The following is a 14,980-nucleotide window of genomic DNA, read 5'->3' as shown; positions in this document are numbered from 1 at the left end:
AACATGTTAATTAGTGAACTTGGGCAAATATTTTTACGTTCACACAGAGCAAGGCTAGTAGTTTTTTCCTGTTTCCAGTCTTTATGCTAAGCCAAGTTAGCCAGCTGCTGGCTGTAGCTTCATCTGTAAACACCCAGACACACCAAACCAACATCAAAGAATTAGTGGGGACAAAGGCCAATGGATGTGTCGCCTCACATCCCCTGTGTCTCCACCCAAAAGTTGTATTTGAAGACACTGCAAAGACTACAGCCAACAGCAGGCTAGCATGTACGTTCTGCACCTGCAAGAGAGGAAATAACTCTCCACAGAAGCAGGTGGTGGTAGTCCGCGTTCGTCATTAAAAAAGGGAAACTGGACAACCCACAGAACGGACAGCACATTAACAGCACAACCTGATGTTGAAAGAACAAATGATACGTGCCGTGCGCTATCGAACAATGACACTAACATATATGAACACTTTCTGCTAAAGGGCTCAATCAATTAGTAATTGTTATATTGGGTAATAACCTTACCTTATCTTATTTTTGGGTTGTGAACTAAACAAGACATTTGAGGACGTCATCTTGGGCTTTCGGAAACACTGATTGACATTTTTTTGTAACCATTTCGTCAAATTTTCTCTACCTTCCACACTCTCAACCACATCCCAATTTGTTGATTAGACATTTGTATCCACCATGTACTTTGAGAACAGCAGAAAAATGTGAGCTGCTTTACTCTTATCAAGCTTAAAGATATCCCTTCTATATACAAAATAGTTGGTCTGCCATCTCAGTTTTATGCATTGTGCACAATTCCCAGAGGTGCAGAAGGCTGTCAAATTTTAACTTGGGTGAATGTATCAGGAAAATTCTGTTGAATACAGCAATTGACCTGCATTGGAAATTTACACTATATATCAAAATTCATGAATCCATAGAGAGAATTTATCTACATGCATGGGGTAGGTGAGGGATCACCTTCACTGAATGGAACCACCACATTCATGTCCCTGACCTCTCCAGGCATCTCACATGTATGAAGAAATTTTTTCAGCGTCTCAGACAATAAGAAAATGTGCACATGCAATTAGATAAGTGACACATAATAACTCAATGAAATGAGTAGTCTCTCACTCACAGTCACACCTACACCCAGTATATCAAAGGCCAATCTCTGCCAGACAATAAGTTCACAGACGAGATGACACCCACACAAATACAGTTAAAAAGATCTCTGGTATAATACACCAGAGAAACAGACTGTGACACGCTAACAGACAAATTCATCTCACCACACCCAAAGGCAGAAGAATGAACACTGAAAGAAAACAGACAATGCGTCATCTTACCAGGGAGTCTGTTCATGTTTACACCCTGAGCTGAGAGGCCGATGCCCATGTACCTGTGGGACAGACGGTTGAGAGTTTATTTGGGTGTGTAAAAACAAAACACACCAATCATGCTTTTCTGATAAACTCCTTAACATCTTCTGTAATTGCCTACAGCGACACTAACAGCCTGTGAGGATGTAATACTCAGTTCACATCCAAAGAAAAACAAATGTTGAATGGATGAAAACAGGAAGAACTTTCCCAAGTAGTGTTAACAGTTAGTATGTCAACCTGCAATTTATCAACTGTTATTCATTTAGTAGGGGTGAGGGAACAACCGCTACACCATAGTTTCACAATATTTTTGTGTGGCAATATCGTATCGTCACACAGTGCCAAGTATTGATTCTTTTTAATTATATAAATTATTAATAATACAAATACAAAGTAAACTTTAGGTAGGCTAATAGAATAATACAATCAGTTGCTTTTTCAGCCCACTAGAGACATTTTGTTGCTGCAAAAAAATGGCTGAAGCGAAATCAAGATCCAAATCATCAGGTTGCTGTTTTATTAGATTATGACTATGCAATAATTGTTCCTCTGCACTTACAGATTTTTATCTTTATGAGAATCACAATGCACTTTATTGCATTTAAAGTTGTGATGTCCATGTTGAATGTCTTGTTTGTTATATGTTGTTTACTGTACCTGGATTTATGAGTAACGACATTTTGTTCACTGTATGCTGCTGTGTATAGAGACAATAAATACATTGAATTGAACCGTATGAGCACACTGAGAACTTAATCTTATTAGATAAAACACATGTTGATAAAGTTGGGTACATAATTTACAGATGAAAAAAGCTAATAAATGACAACATATTTTATCGCAATACTCAGTATATCACAACATATCTATAACCGCAACACTATTGTATCGTGATTTAAGTATCATGATATCGTATCTGGGATCGTCTGGTGAATCCCACCCTGATTATTTAACATGCCAAAGTTAGCATGTGTTAGCTTTGTTTATGAACGTAGTGGCCCAGAAGGACAGATGCACGTTGTCACAAGGGGTGGAAGAAAAAAAAAAAATTGACAATTGGCAATACTGCATTGATACATGGATGCCAGGTATCAATTTTTTATTAGGGATTTTTTGCTGATATCCAGCATGCCGATGTATAACAACTAATCTGACCAATAACCAGTACCGATATCAATATATACGTTTTTTCCCCACCTACTTTTAAGTTAGGGGTGGGGGAAAAAAAATCAATTTTTAGATGCACTGAGATTCTATCTTGAACAATGCGAGCATCAATGTGGAAAACTCACAAATCGATTTTAATTTTATATTTATATTTGTTTTTCAAATTAACGTAACTCCAAAACCATTCATGCTATCAACGTAATTCCAGCTGAGAAGTGGAGCTTTTTAGTGGTATACGGTACTGACATCATTACCTGTGGAGGAGGGGAAGGAAGTGAGTACAGCAGGAGGACAGTGACAGCTGGCGAGGAGAGAGCAAGTTGGGAGTGATTTAGCAGTGTTTTAGTGGAGTTTTGGTGAGTTTGGGTGGCGTTTTTTTTGTAAATAATATTTAGTATTGTACATAATAGTATTTGTGGTTTTTTGAGAGCTTTTGAGTTTTTTATACTGTGTTTTTTGCCGTGTTTTCATCGTGTTTTTACCATAGTTCGTAGTTTTGCCATTGTCATTTTTTGTAGTTCATAGATAGTTATAGTCAGTTTTAGTTTTGTAAATACTAAAGGAAAAATGTCAAGGAGGTTGACGAGGGACAGGAGAGTCCCGTTGAGATTTGTGGATGAGGAGGATGGACCGGAGGAGACTGGTGGAGTGTAGTCATCTCAACCACAGTAAGTAATACAGTTTGCATGCACTGGATATGTATTCCCAGCTTTATTACAATAATGTTTTTCAATATCTAGTGTAAATTTTCTTATTGGCTTGTTTTAGAATCGAGGATCGTTTTATAATTGAAATCATTGCCCTTGGAATTGGAATTGAATCGAATCGTGAGGTGCCAAGAGATTCCCACCCCTATTGTATATCACACACAGCACCTCTATTTAGGACCCAAGAAACAGAAGGTCACGCTGAAAGAAATTGGGCAATATTTAGATTTTGAAATTTTGACCTGCTACAGGTGCTAAATGAAAAGTCAAATGATCCCCACAGTGATTAGCATTCATCCTCTTGTGACCCTGAATGTTTGTGTGTACAATTTCATAAGAAAATCCATCTAATAGTTGTACAGACATTTACTTCCTCTCTGGCTCAAGTATTGGACTGACCAACCAACTGACAAAGCCCAACAGTTGATGTGGGTAAAAATGTTTAAATATTTAATTTAACTTTTGAATCAGGTGCTTCCTGTTTTCTAAACATTACATGCACAGTACACCATGATAGAATCCAATGAAATGTTGATATTCTTTTGTTTGTTTGTTTATCACAGTATTCAAACATCTTGAGTCAAGGAGGGTCAACTGGTTGAAAACAACCAGTGAAGTCACATGACTTGTGGTTGCTACACTGGAAGATGAGGTCCTTGGGACAACTGGAGCCTTAATTTAGGATTACAAATTGCCCGCTAGTCTTGCAAGGATTTTTATCATTCCTTCACTTCGTTAGACTGTTTTGTGTTACGCAGCCTCCTAATATGAATTTCTAAATAGTTTCTTTGCTATACAGGGCATGTATTGAATAAATGGGACTACTGACTTCATCGTAATGATTTACAGTTTGGGGTTAGCAAAGCATTACTTAAATCAAGATTCAAATAGGAGTGCTCCATGTGACTAAATATGAACTCAAATAAGATAATAAATAAAAATATTAAATAAGGATTTGCTTGCATTATAGGTCCTGTCTACAGGTATACACATATTTTTTGAAAACTGATATTTTCCTTTAGAATTTGGCCTCTCATTCACATGCAAATGGAATTTTTGTTCGATAAACACACATTTTTGAAAAAGCATTTTACGCTACAGATTTTTCAAAACTCTGGTTCCTTTGTATCCATGTCAGAGTCCTGCATGAGTCTGATTTTCAAGACTCACTCCCAAACCGTGCAATACCGCAGCCGCCCTGCCACACTCATATATGCCCAATTAGTTCCGCAACCTGACCTGACCTGCGGACACAAGATCCATGACCTGACCCCAAACCACAAATCCTATAATAACCATGCCCTTTTCAAATAATTCTCTTAGGCACAGTGGTGTAGTGGAGGATTTACGCAGGCATATGGTCTATAACCACCTCCTTTCTTGTCATTTACAGTATAACCACCTACTGTTCAAAAAGTCATGGTAATATATAGGAGAGTATACTCACTTCCTCCTCTGTAACGTACACATCTACCTACTAGCACACAAACCTGAAATACCACTACGCCACTGGTTAGACAGCATATTAAAGTGGTAATTTCTGGATATCTCATACATGTGAAACTAAGATAATATATTGCACAACAAAGGTGATTCAGGAAATACAATTTAAATGAATATTTGTTGCTTATTCTCACCACACTGACCCGCACATCTTCACAGTTAACGTGCCTGTTAGTAATGAACCTGATTGAAGTGGCTCTCATCATTGAGCTGACACAGGAAACAGAGCCAACAAACTCAGTCAGCAGTCAGAGGATTCAAACGTTAAAACATTTAATCATATTATTAATCTTCTCATTTTATTTTAATCTTCCAACACCTGTGATCTGACACACACATTCTTTTTTTTTTTTTTTTTTTTTTAAACCAAGAACGTAACATGGTAACAAAATTAAGAGAAAATACCACCAGCAAATCACCTATTTAGCAGATCACTAGCCAGTTGTCCACAGATGTAACCCCATGTAGGACTCTGATCAGTGTGAACATGTGAAACCGAGCATCTGGGAAACGATGACGTCACCGTAATGTGCACATGCCCATTGTTGCTTTGTACAAAACAACAACGATAGTGGACTAGCAGAAGCACTGCTCTGTCTCATGACTACTTCACATCTTAACTCTGTATTGCTGCACCTTTGTATGGATTAACGGAGGTGTCTGCTGCGCCCAATATTATTTGGTCCACCTCAGTGTGTGCGGTTTTAAGTACACCAGAAACAAAGGTATTGGATCATTTCTTTCTGGTATTTGACATCTTGCTCATTTTTGCATTCTAGTGTGGACAGAGACTTTAGTAAAAGGAAGGTCATGTGGACAGTTTTTCTTTATTGTAGAGAAAAATATATCAGTTTTCAAAAATATCTGCTTGCATGTAGACGTGGCCTTAGAATAAATACCGACAACAACATGACAGCATGCCCACAGACATTTTATAATAATCTCAGATATGAAGAGAAAGAGAACAGGATTGTAATTTCTGTTGGCTATCATCTTTTCTTTAGATGACTACTAATGTGCTGTAAGATTAAAAGAATCAGGGCTTCATGCAGGAGACAAACTGTGAACTGCCTCCACCCAATTAATCAATTAAGACCAAATTCATAACAACTTTTACACTACAATATGTCTGATGGAGGTTTATTTCTTCAGTAACAAGCAGCTACAATGAGATTTTGCATGTAAATCCACATTAGACTCAGATTGTTTGGACTTTCATTGCAACTCTTCCTCTTGTATATTGTCCTGCATATCATGCAGTCCATTAATTATGATACTTAAGATTGTCAGCCATTTATAGGTTTAACAATATTTAGAGTCAATAATGTCACTAATGGCCCCATGGGGCTCGTGTTTATCAAACACCAGGAGAAAAAAATATTAAACTGTCCCTGCATTTTCCAGTTAAACATTACAACCTCACAAGGCTGTTAGCGTGGCTGCAGATGTGGCTCGATGTTCATTGGTTTACACCTCAGTTGTACTACCGGCTGAGTGCTAAAATTAGCATGCAAAAATGTTAACATCTATCATTTCAGCTTAAGCACGCTAACAGGTAAGCATGCCAATATTGCCTACAGTGTGTATGTTACTGTGCTACCAGTTTGCATGTAACGTCTTAGGTTCAAGTTGAGTTGTTATTTGAAACATAAAACATGACTGAATGAAGTGTTCTTTATCTCAGAACCAAAGTGTAAGTACCAATAAAATAATTAAAAAAAGAACACATCAATATAAAAACAGAAATGACGTGTCCTTTTAACTTACGTTACAGCTTCCGTGCTAACTGTTGCAGAATATTCAGTTCATGACAAGTTTACATAAACATTTAGTACGTTAAGATGCTAACATCTAGCATGCTAACACTATGTATTGGCAGGAATTCAGTTATGAAATTAAGTGTTAGACACGTTCAATTATGCCCTGCTGGTGGGAGTTATGAAGACAGCGGTGTAACAAAGCCATTGGGACTCATCCAGATTTCATAACAATTTAATAGTTGTCAGGATGTTTAACTTTGACAAACACTGACATCTCTCAAGCCAAGTTGCTAACGTGGCAAAAACTGTTGAAATGTTTTGCTTTGTTCTGTGTCCTTACCCATCTCGGCCTTTGCTGATGATCTTCACCTCGAAGTAGTAGACCCCGCAGGCTGCTGGGATGGGGTGGGTTGCCCGTACAGACGCTGCATCTTTTGGGGTTTTGCCATGACCTTCAGGTGAGGGTAAAACACAGACACAAGAGCAACATGATGTGGTCATGACAAATGTATACTGGATCATTCTATAATTTTAAAGGGATAGGAATGAGTAGGAAGACAGACAGAAGCTTTCTGCTGCGACTTAAGCTGATGATCACCAATTTTAATCATGTCTTTAATCATACATTTTGATCTGCTTTAATTCAAAGCACAGGGCAGGACTGTATGTAGATTTTTAGTATGAGTGGCTGTGGAGAGGATTAAACCCGCCCACCCCTGTCAATAGCTGTCAGCCCCATCAAACAAAGGGGCGTACATTTCCAGCAGTTTTCAAAGTGAGCCAAGTTTTCTTGAAAAAGGTTCCTTGTGTTTGCCACTTGTCCTCACGTGTTTTTGAAGCCATAAGGGAATGTCAACCATACCCGCCAGTTATTTCCCCTCACTGAAAGAGTACTACTCTGAACAGATGAAGTCAAATTGGATCAGAAGCGACGTGGAGCTTCTGCAGAAACTCTTTACCAAAAACATTTTACAACCTAAGCTGCAGTGTAAACAGAAAACATCCTGAAGGCAAATAAGTGTTTGTCCCAATTTTTTCAGGTAAATTTATATTAGGGGTGTAACAATACATCAGTCCACATCGATACATCGATTCATTGATTAACGATCCAATTCTATCGATGCAAAATGAAAACATCGATCCACATCTTAAAGATACACATTTATTTTGAAATTCACATAGCACGTCTGTGTCACCAGTGCGCCTCCGCTCAAACAACAAACAGAGCTCAGAAATAAAATGGCCAAATCATATTCTAGTAAATGATAGTGTTAGATGGGCATATGATATCGCGTCATATCGATCGCAGGCTCCTGAATCGAATCGAATCGAATCAAAATCGTATCGTGACAGACTTTATGATATCAGCAAACATTGTATCGTCATCCAAACAAATCAATATAATATTGTATCGTGATGAAGCTGGTGATTTACACCCCTAATTTATATTAGTGTTTTTTTGTGTTTAATAACTGCATACACTGATTTTTTACAATGGTTTTGACACATTTCCACATGAGACAGGGTTTGGCAGCGGATCACAAATTATATATTTATTCTTTTAAATAGATCTTCTGTTTTTATATGGGGGTAAAAGTAGGCCTTGTGATCCCAGAACATATGATGCCATTTTACTAGATGACATTCTTATGAATACCCTTGAGCACACGATGTGTCTTGGGCTGTGAAGCAGCTCATCCTGTCAGTCTGTAAAAGCTAACGTTAGCTCAGGCAGCTACAGTGTAGAGCTGTCAACAGCATCAGGGGTCAGATATCAGAAATGTTCACAGTGTAAGACGTTACTAAGCAGCTATTTTCTGTTACTACAATAAGGTGTCATGATTTTACTTGGAAATACTGGGTAATGTCAAGTGTAAAACAAATGTACTGTCATACTACATCTGAGCTAAATCGGTCAGTTTTTCTGTAGAAAACAAGCTTGTTTACTGTTTGGTGTACTTGGAGTTTAAGAAACTGGTTTGGGAAGAAACAAAAGCCTGGAAGGACCCCAACAACAAGCAACCTCATCATTTTATTTGATTGTTTTCATGTTGGAACTAGATAAGTTTGTGATTATGCTTGATACAAACATCTTGTTAAATACAATGCAGACACATAAAGGCCTGGAGTTTAATTAACCTACAAATATGATCAAAATCAAAATCTCACTTGGAATACTGGTCCAAAAATAAAACAACACATAATCACCACAATCAGGTATTTTCCTCAAATTGCACAACCCTAGGAGAAGGCATTTCTTATTTCATGAGATTTTTGACAGCTAGTTAATCAGTCTTGTTAGGTCTTGAAAATGTCACCAAGTGTCTGTTCCAAGCAGCAGGTTTAATTACTGATCTGGATGATATTGCTTAGGAATACCTTGGACCCTTTGAAACTTGGAAAACAAACCAATCGGGAAAAACTAAACTAAAATATTTCACCCTCCCTTTTACATTTGTTTTACTGACAAAATGGTTGCCACATGAATACACCATTCAGGTGTATTCCCCCACAAAACCTGTACACAAAACTAAGGTTATAACATTATTATTTTCAGTGCCAATTATTAATGTAATTATCTGTTCTCTATTAATCTTCAATCTGTTTATTATCTTTTTTTATCTCAATCATTTGAGCTACGAAATGCCTGAAAATAGTGTAAAATGCTCATCATCAACCCAAAGTTCAAGGTAATGTCTTAAAATTTTGATCAACTGCGTGGTCCATAAAATGTAAGAAAATAGAGGAAAATGCTCATTGTCATTTCCCGAAACACAACTTGACAAATTCAAATGTCTAGTTTTGCCCGACAAACACTCCTAAACCCAAAGGTATTAACTTTATTATTACAGAATACTTAGAAACTAGCAAATGTTTGCCTTTACATAGCTGGAACTAGGGATGCACCAGTTAATTGGCTGAACGTCTGTAACACCGATATTCACCTTGTTGACTGCCATTGGCCTATCGGCAAAGGTAATATTTGTATTTGTTTAATATTTGTAATGTTGTGTCATGTCAATTTTGTGCAGGCTAAAAAGCAAGGCTTGAGACTAATGGCACCCTGTCTCCCCAGGGACAATAAAATAGTGTTTGGGATGAGCAGAGATCTACCCTGGGATGTCGTCAGGACAAAAGAACTCAGGAAACTCCCTGATAATGTGACGTTGTAATCAACACATTTGTGTTTTTATCAATGTTTTTACAGCATTATAAACAGATATTAAAGAGGGAATAATTATATATATATATATATATATATATATATATATATATATATATATATATATATTTATTTAAAATCTCATGAAGCAGTTCTTTTAAGAAAATATTTTCATGTGAATTAAAGTTAAGTTTGTTCCATGAATACGTATGATTGAATTTGTGCTTGTACACTAACTTCAGTTATTGTTTTTTAAATGAAGATTTATTTGTTTCCATGGCACAAAAGGGGGAATAAATAACAACAACAACAAAATATTGGTATTGTGAATCGTTTATCAGCCAAATTGTTATTTTAAACATTGATATCAGCCCACAATTTCACAATCCCTAGCTGGAACCAGTGAATTTTGGGCCTTTGACACTAAACACTGAGTTAATCCGTTACCAAACAGTTTCTGGTTCATGAGCCAACCATTTCAGCTTTAGTCCATATGATTGCAGAGTCAAATCTTTTAGCAGACCTTTGTATTTAACATCAGTGACATTTAGTTTTTGTCAAAGAACTAATGGAAGAGCCTGTTGGTGGGTTTTAGACAACAAGGTGTTTACTGACTGTTAATAATAGAAAAAAATTACATTTTCTGTATTATTTGTTAATGATTCTGACTTATCTCAGCTAGCCTCGATCTTTTGTTTGTTGTCTGACTTATTATTTGTTAATGATTCTGACTATATCCTATGAATGCCAAAAAGACTAGGATATTTGACATAGCAAAAGCTAGTTTAAACTTTACTTCCCAGTTAACTTGCAAATATTCAGCTTGTGTGTTCAAATAGTTGGCCTGTTCTAAGAGCAGATCTTCTTTTGCTCCCTGGGGGTGATTCATGTAAAAGTTTGCATTGTTTGAATGCTTAAGTTACCCGACAACTGCATATCTGCTATAAGATATCCAGGTGAATGTGTTGTATAGAGACAGACACATCACTCTAGCTGTAACAAGGAAGAGTGTGCGTAGAGACCCGGTCAGACCCAGAATAGTTGAACACACCCAGGAAGCACAGTTACACCTATTTTTTTTTTTTTACTCTAGCCTTTTCTTGTAGGCCGGCACCAAAACCCCTTTTGATAGCTTTGCTAAGCAACTAGTCAACCTGAATGTCACTTGATAGACACTTGATATCAAACCCTCAGCAGCAAAGGACTACATATGCCTGTCATGTCATCAGTTTCACTGAAAGCCTTTCAATTCATCTGAGGAACTTGGGCTAATCATGATATTCGACACTGTGTATTTCCTGTCATTTAATTACCTAATAATGCTACATTAGCCCACCGCCTAGCTCAAGTCCATTTTGGCTAACGTTAAAACGGTAACGTTATGATTATGTGACTCACATCGAGCCTAACCAGCCTGAGATGTACTGTCTTTATAGCTGATACTACGTCTATAACTATTAGTTATATATCCAAACATAGCCTGACAGATTGCCCTCCGTGAGAGCTTCATGGTGACAGTTCATATTGCTGACAAACTGGTTAACAGGGTAGCAGGGACGCTAACGAGCTAGTAGGTCAATTTTGGCTGTGGATACACCTCGCCAGCTGGTCGGGTTGCAAGATGTCCTCTGCCTTGTTGTTGATGAAGCCACTAGCCTAGCCTACTTTGTTTTTAGCCACAACGGCAGCTGGCTTTGATCCGCTAACCGTCAAGCTAAGCTAACGTTAGCAGACCTGACGTTAGCACTGGGCAATAAAGTGCTAAACTTGAGTGTGACTTTGTGTCATACCTTTATAGTGGACACGGAGATTGTTCTGAGAGAGTCCGATGTAGCTAAACTTGTCCTTCGGGCTCCAGGAGCGGGGAAGCGGAGTCTCATTTTCATTAACGGCTGGATAGAGCCGTCGGAGTCGCTGGTTGAGCTCCTTTTCCTGCTCGTTCAGAGCCGAGTCTCCGTGGACAACAACCGACATTAGAAACCCACAGCCCGACGACTGTCCAGACATGGCTACGACACGAGTTTTAGTAAATTGGCTTGTCAGCAACAAGCCAGAACCACTTGTGTCAGTCAGTGTCAAGTTTTAAAGGGAGGTTTAGCAAAGCTAGCTAGCAGGCTAAGCTAACTGGCTTCGCTGGTCGTAGAGAGGCAGCCAGAGCTGGTTAGTCGAGTAGCTAACCTGGCTAGCGCGTTTAGCTTGGCCAGCAAAGGCGAAGCGATCGCTGAAATGGCTCAGGTTGACATTAGCTGACACAAAGCCACAAATAGAGACACTAGAAGCAGACTGCCTGCCGCGCAGGAACCGAAGAAAGTAGTTAAAAGACAGAGGAGCAGGTCGTCGTTGGGAGCAAAGTAAGAAGTAACGTTAGCGTTGACGGATCGACAAAGTATAATGAGCTCAGCTAGCCTCGATCTTTTGTTTGTTGTCGGAGCGTTATCCGCAAATCTGATTGGCTGAGAGCTGCTCCACTCACTTCCTATGGGAATGTGAATAAATACACAGAATGGACAGTGGATGTAGAGCAGATACACAGTGATGTGTTAAAGCTGGACAAAAACTATCTATAGTAGTTTAGTTACAGGGAGTCACCATCGTCATGGTTATTATTATGTATTTATCACCTATACTGAAGTAATATTACTAATATTATCAGGCCTTTATTTAAGTTTCCTTGAATCATTTATGCTACCTCTTAACTCTTTCATTTAATTTCATTTATTTGACCCATATCACATGGTATGGAGCACAAACATTATGTACAGTCTACATTACTTAACCTCCTGAGACCTGAACATTTGTTTGGTATGCATTTTTAATTTCTCCTAGTTATTTGGGATCAGTGGGACCTGATGAGTACAAAAAACTAAAATTCTCAACGATATTGAAGTCCTCAAAAAAGACAGCAATAAAATCTTAATGTCTTCAAACCAGTACTTCCAATGAACAATGCCTTAGCTTGTTGCTGTTGCTAAAATTGGTCAAATTTGTTGCCACATTGAACTAAAAACATTATTAACTGCAAATAAACAAGTTTCAACCATAAAATGTGATCAGGTTTTGTCTGCTTGTGTTTCAGGATCAACTGCAGACTGACTTGGCAGAGATGGCTGCCATCTTGTTTTTACATGGATTAGTGTATTGTGCTCTTACTACCACTAGATGGCACAAAAAGTGTCCACGAACAAGGACAACAGGTCTAAATTCAGCAGAATGAAGTATAAGGTCAAGAAGCCTAAACTCAAAACGTGATGAGGAAGGACATTCTTAAAAAAACACCTAGTTTACAAATACTGTAAAACTTCAGTTGAAAGCCTAGACCCAATTAAACTCAGTCCCAGTCTCTTTTACTAGCCCAGTGTAGCTACACATTTTGACAAATGAACACCTGTCTCAATTAGACACCTCTTCTGGTTGCCAAGTAGTTTATACTTTGTAGAAGTTCTTCAGATGTATAAAACTGGGTTGTTGCCTACCTCAAATTATGTTTCCATTCCTCGATTGCCCTGTAAGTTATTCATATTCCTTCAGTCCGTAAGGGTCCTCAGATCAAAAGAATCAAAAGTGTTTGTCATAAAAATGAATTCTAGTTGTGAGTATTGTTTTAACAGGATCACGTGGTGCTGTGTCATTATGACAAGTGCCGTAACCCTCAAATTCCATAACCCCCCACCCACCCGTTGATGCGCTGTCTGTCGGAGCTAGATCAAATAAATTATTAATAACTGATATATTTATTATCTGAAGCCTACTTTTTTTAAAGTAATATTCATACTGGTTTAAATAAACAATTTAATTGTACTTTCCCATGTTTACTGAGCAACAGTTTTGTGTGAGAGGACTTAAAGGCCTGATATAGGCCTGTTGATTTCAGTGATTTAAGCAAATAATAGCCTGGGTTACTAATTGAAGTTTCACAGTAACATTTGGCTTATCTGATCATAATGACAAAATCAGGTTGCAGTCTGCTTCTCTAAACTGGGGGCGTGCCAACTGACATGTACTGAAGGTAATACACTGATGTTGATAAGTACTCCATAAAACCCCATTCCAAAAAATCCGAACTACCCCTTTAAATGACCCCAAACTAATTAACACACTGACCTTAGGGTCTTTAGGACCCCTGAGGGTCTATGGCCTCGGGACAGTTGCTTGGTTGATTATCTATCCAGTAGCCGCAGAGAGGATAACACCCCAGCAAAACTTACTAGTGACAAATATCTAGAACACTACAGCATCATTCAACAAATGGTTGGCAGTAGCATATTATTTATAATTGCCAGTGTATGAACTAAAAATAAAAACAGTCCTGTAAGCCATCTCGTCTTGTCATGTTTTTGTTTCTTACAGCTCTGATCAGAGTTATAAGGTAGACTACAGGCTGAAGGGAGTTTTTTTTTCCAGTTGGCTTGCACCGCCTGTGAAAGTCCCTCACACCAACATGTGGGAATGTTCATTGCATCACTAAGAAGGAATCTGAAATGATGTTACGGTCCCTGTAGGGAAGCACTTGTTCAGATTCAGATTCAGACTCCCTTGGAAAACACAAACGGTAGAAGGCCAGGACTGTTTATCATCAGCAAGACGTATGTTGTAGAAGCAGAGTGGGGACAAAGTGTTCTGGGAAAAGATCCTCACTGTTTGTTTTATACTCTACTTGGACAACTGGCCGGGTAGAGTTTAACAGCATCATTATAGTGATGGAAGAAATACTTTAAACCATGTAGATAACCTAATATCACTGCAGTACAAGTGGAATTCAAAACCAGTAGCAGGAAGTACATTTACTCTGGAATATTTGTATTTCATGTTACACTTATTTTACATTTTACTGCACTGCATTTATTTAGCAGCTACTGTTTTGTTTTTTAGTTCAAGATTTTAGATTAAAAAAAAAAACAAAATAAAACACATAATGAGCACAAGTGGCAACCCCAACTGCAGTTCCTCTAACGGCCACTTGAGGGTGGCTCCAAAAGCGAATCAGTCCCCAAAGACCTCCATGTTAAAATGTCCAACTTTACAGCAGAAATAAACATGTTAAACAGTTTTGGTCTCTGTCGTTAATTTCAACAATTATGACAACTGTACAGGGCTGATTTTTTTTTATAACTCACCTGTTTACATTTTATCAAGGTCCAGAGACACTTAAGACAGTGCTGCTTGAGCGCCAGGCTGTCTGCGAGGCATCGCCACATGAATCAGGTCGTCTGTGAATCAGGTACACCCATTGCACCTCCATAGCTCCAGCCTCTGGTTACTTCTGGCTTCAAAAAAATACAAGATGGCAAAGGCCTAAATGCCAAACTGG

The 14,980-nt window shown here is 38.2% G+C and overlaps 1 protein-coding gene across 2 annotated transcripts in view; it reads right to left on the bottom strand.

Annotated features, from left to right (window-relative positions):
* The window catches only part of ranbp9 (RAN binding protein 9), a 34,942-nt gene extending 22,836 nt beyond the window's left edge, over positions 1 to 12,106 (bottom strand). For both annotated transcript variants that reach the window (XM_049597571.1, XM_049597572.1), the window contains exons 1-3: positions 11,463 to 12,106; positions 6,850 to 6,961; positions 1,337 to 1,389 (exon numbers count right to left, since the gene is read on the bottom strand). In XM_049597571.1, the coding sequence (XP_049453528.1) occupies positions 1,337 to 1,389; positions 6,850 to 6,961; positions 11,463 to 11,679 (382 nt within the window). In that variant the 5' untranslated portion in view covers positions 11,680 to 12,106. The remainder of the gene's footprint in view (positions 1 to 1,336; positions 1,390 to 6,849; positions 6,962 to 11,462) is intronic.
* Positions 12,107 to 14,980: the final 2,874 nt, after the last annotated feature.

This window comes from Epinephelus fuscoguttatus, linkage group LG15 (genome assembly GCF_011397635.1).
Source record: "Epinephelus fuscoguttatus linkage group LG15, E.fuscoguttatus.final_Chr_v1".
Taxonomy (NCBI): Eukaryota; Metazoa; Chordata; class Actinopteri; order Perciformes; family Serranidae; genus Epinephelus; species Epinephelus fuscoguttatus.
The sequence above is the reverse complement of the archived record's forward strand: the minus strand, read 5'-3'. Positions and strand labels throughout refer to the sequence as shown.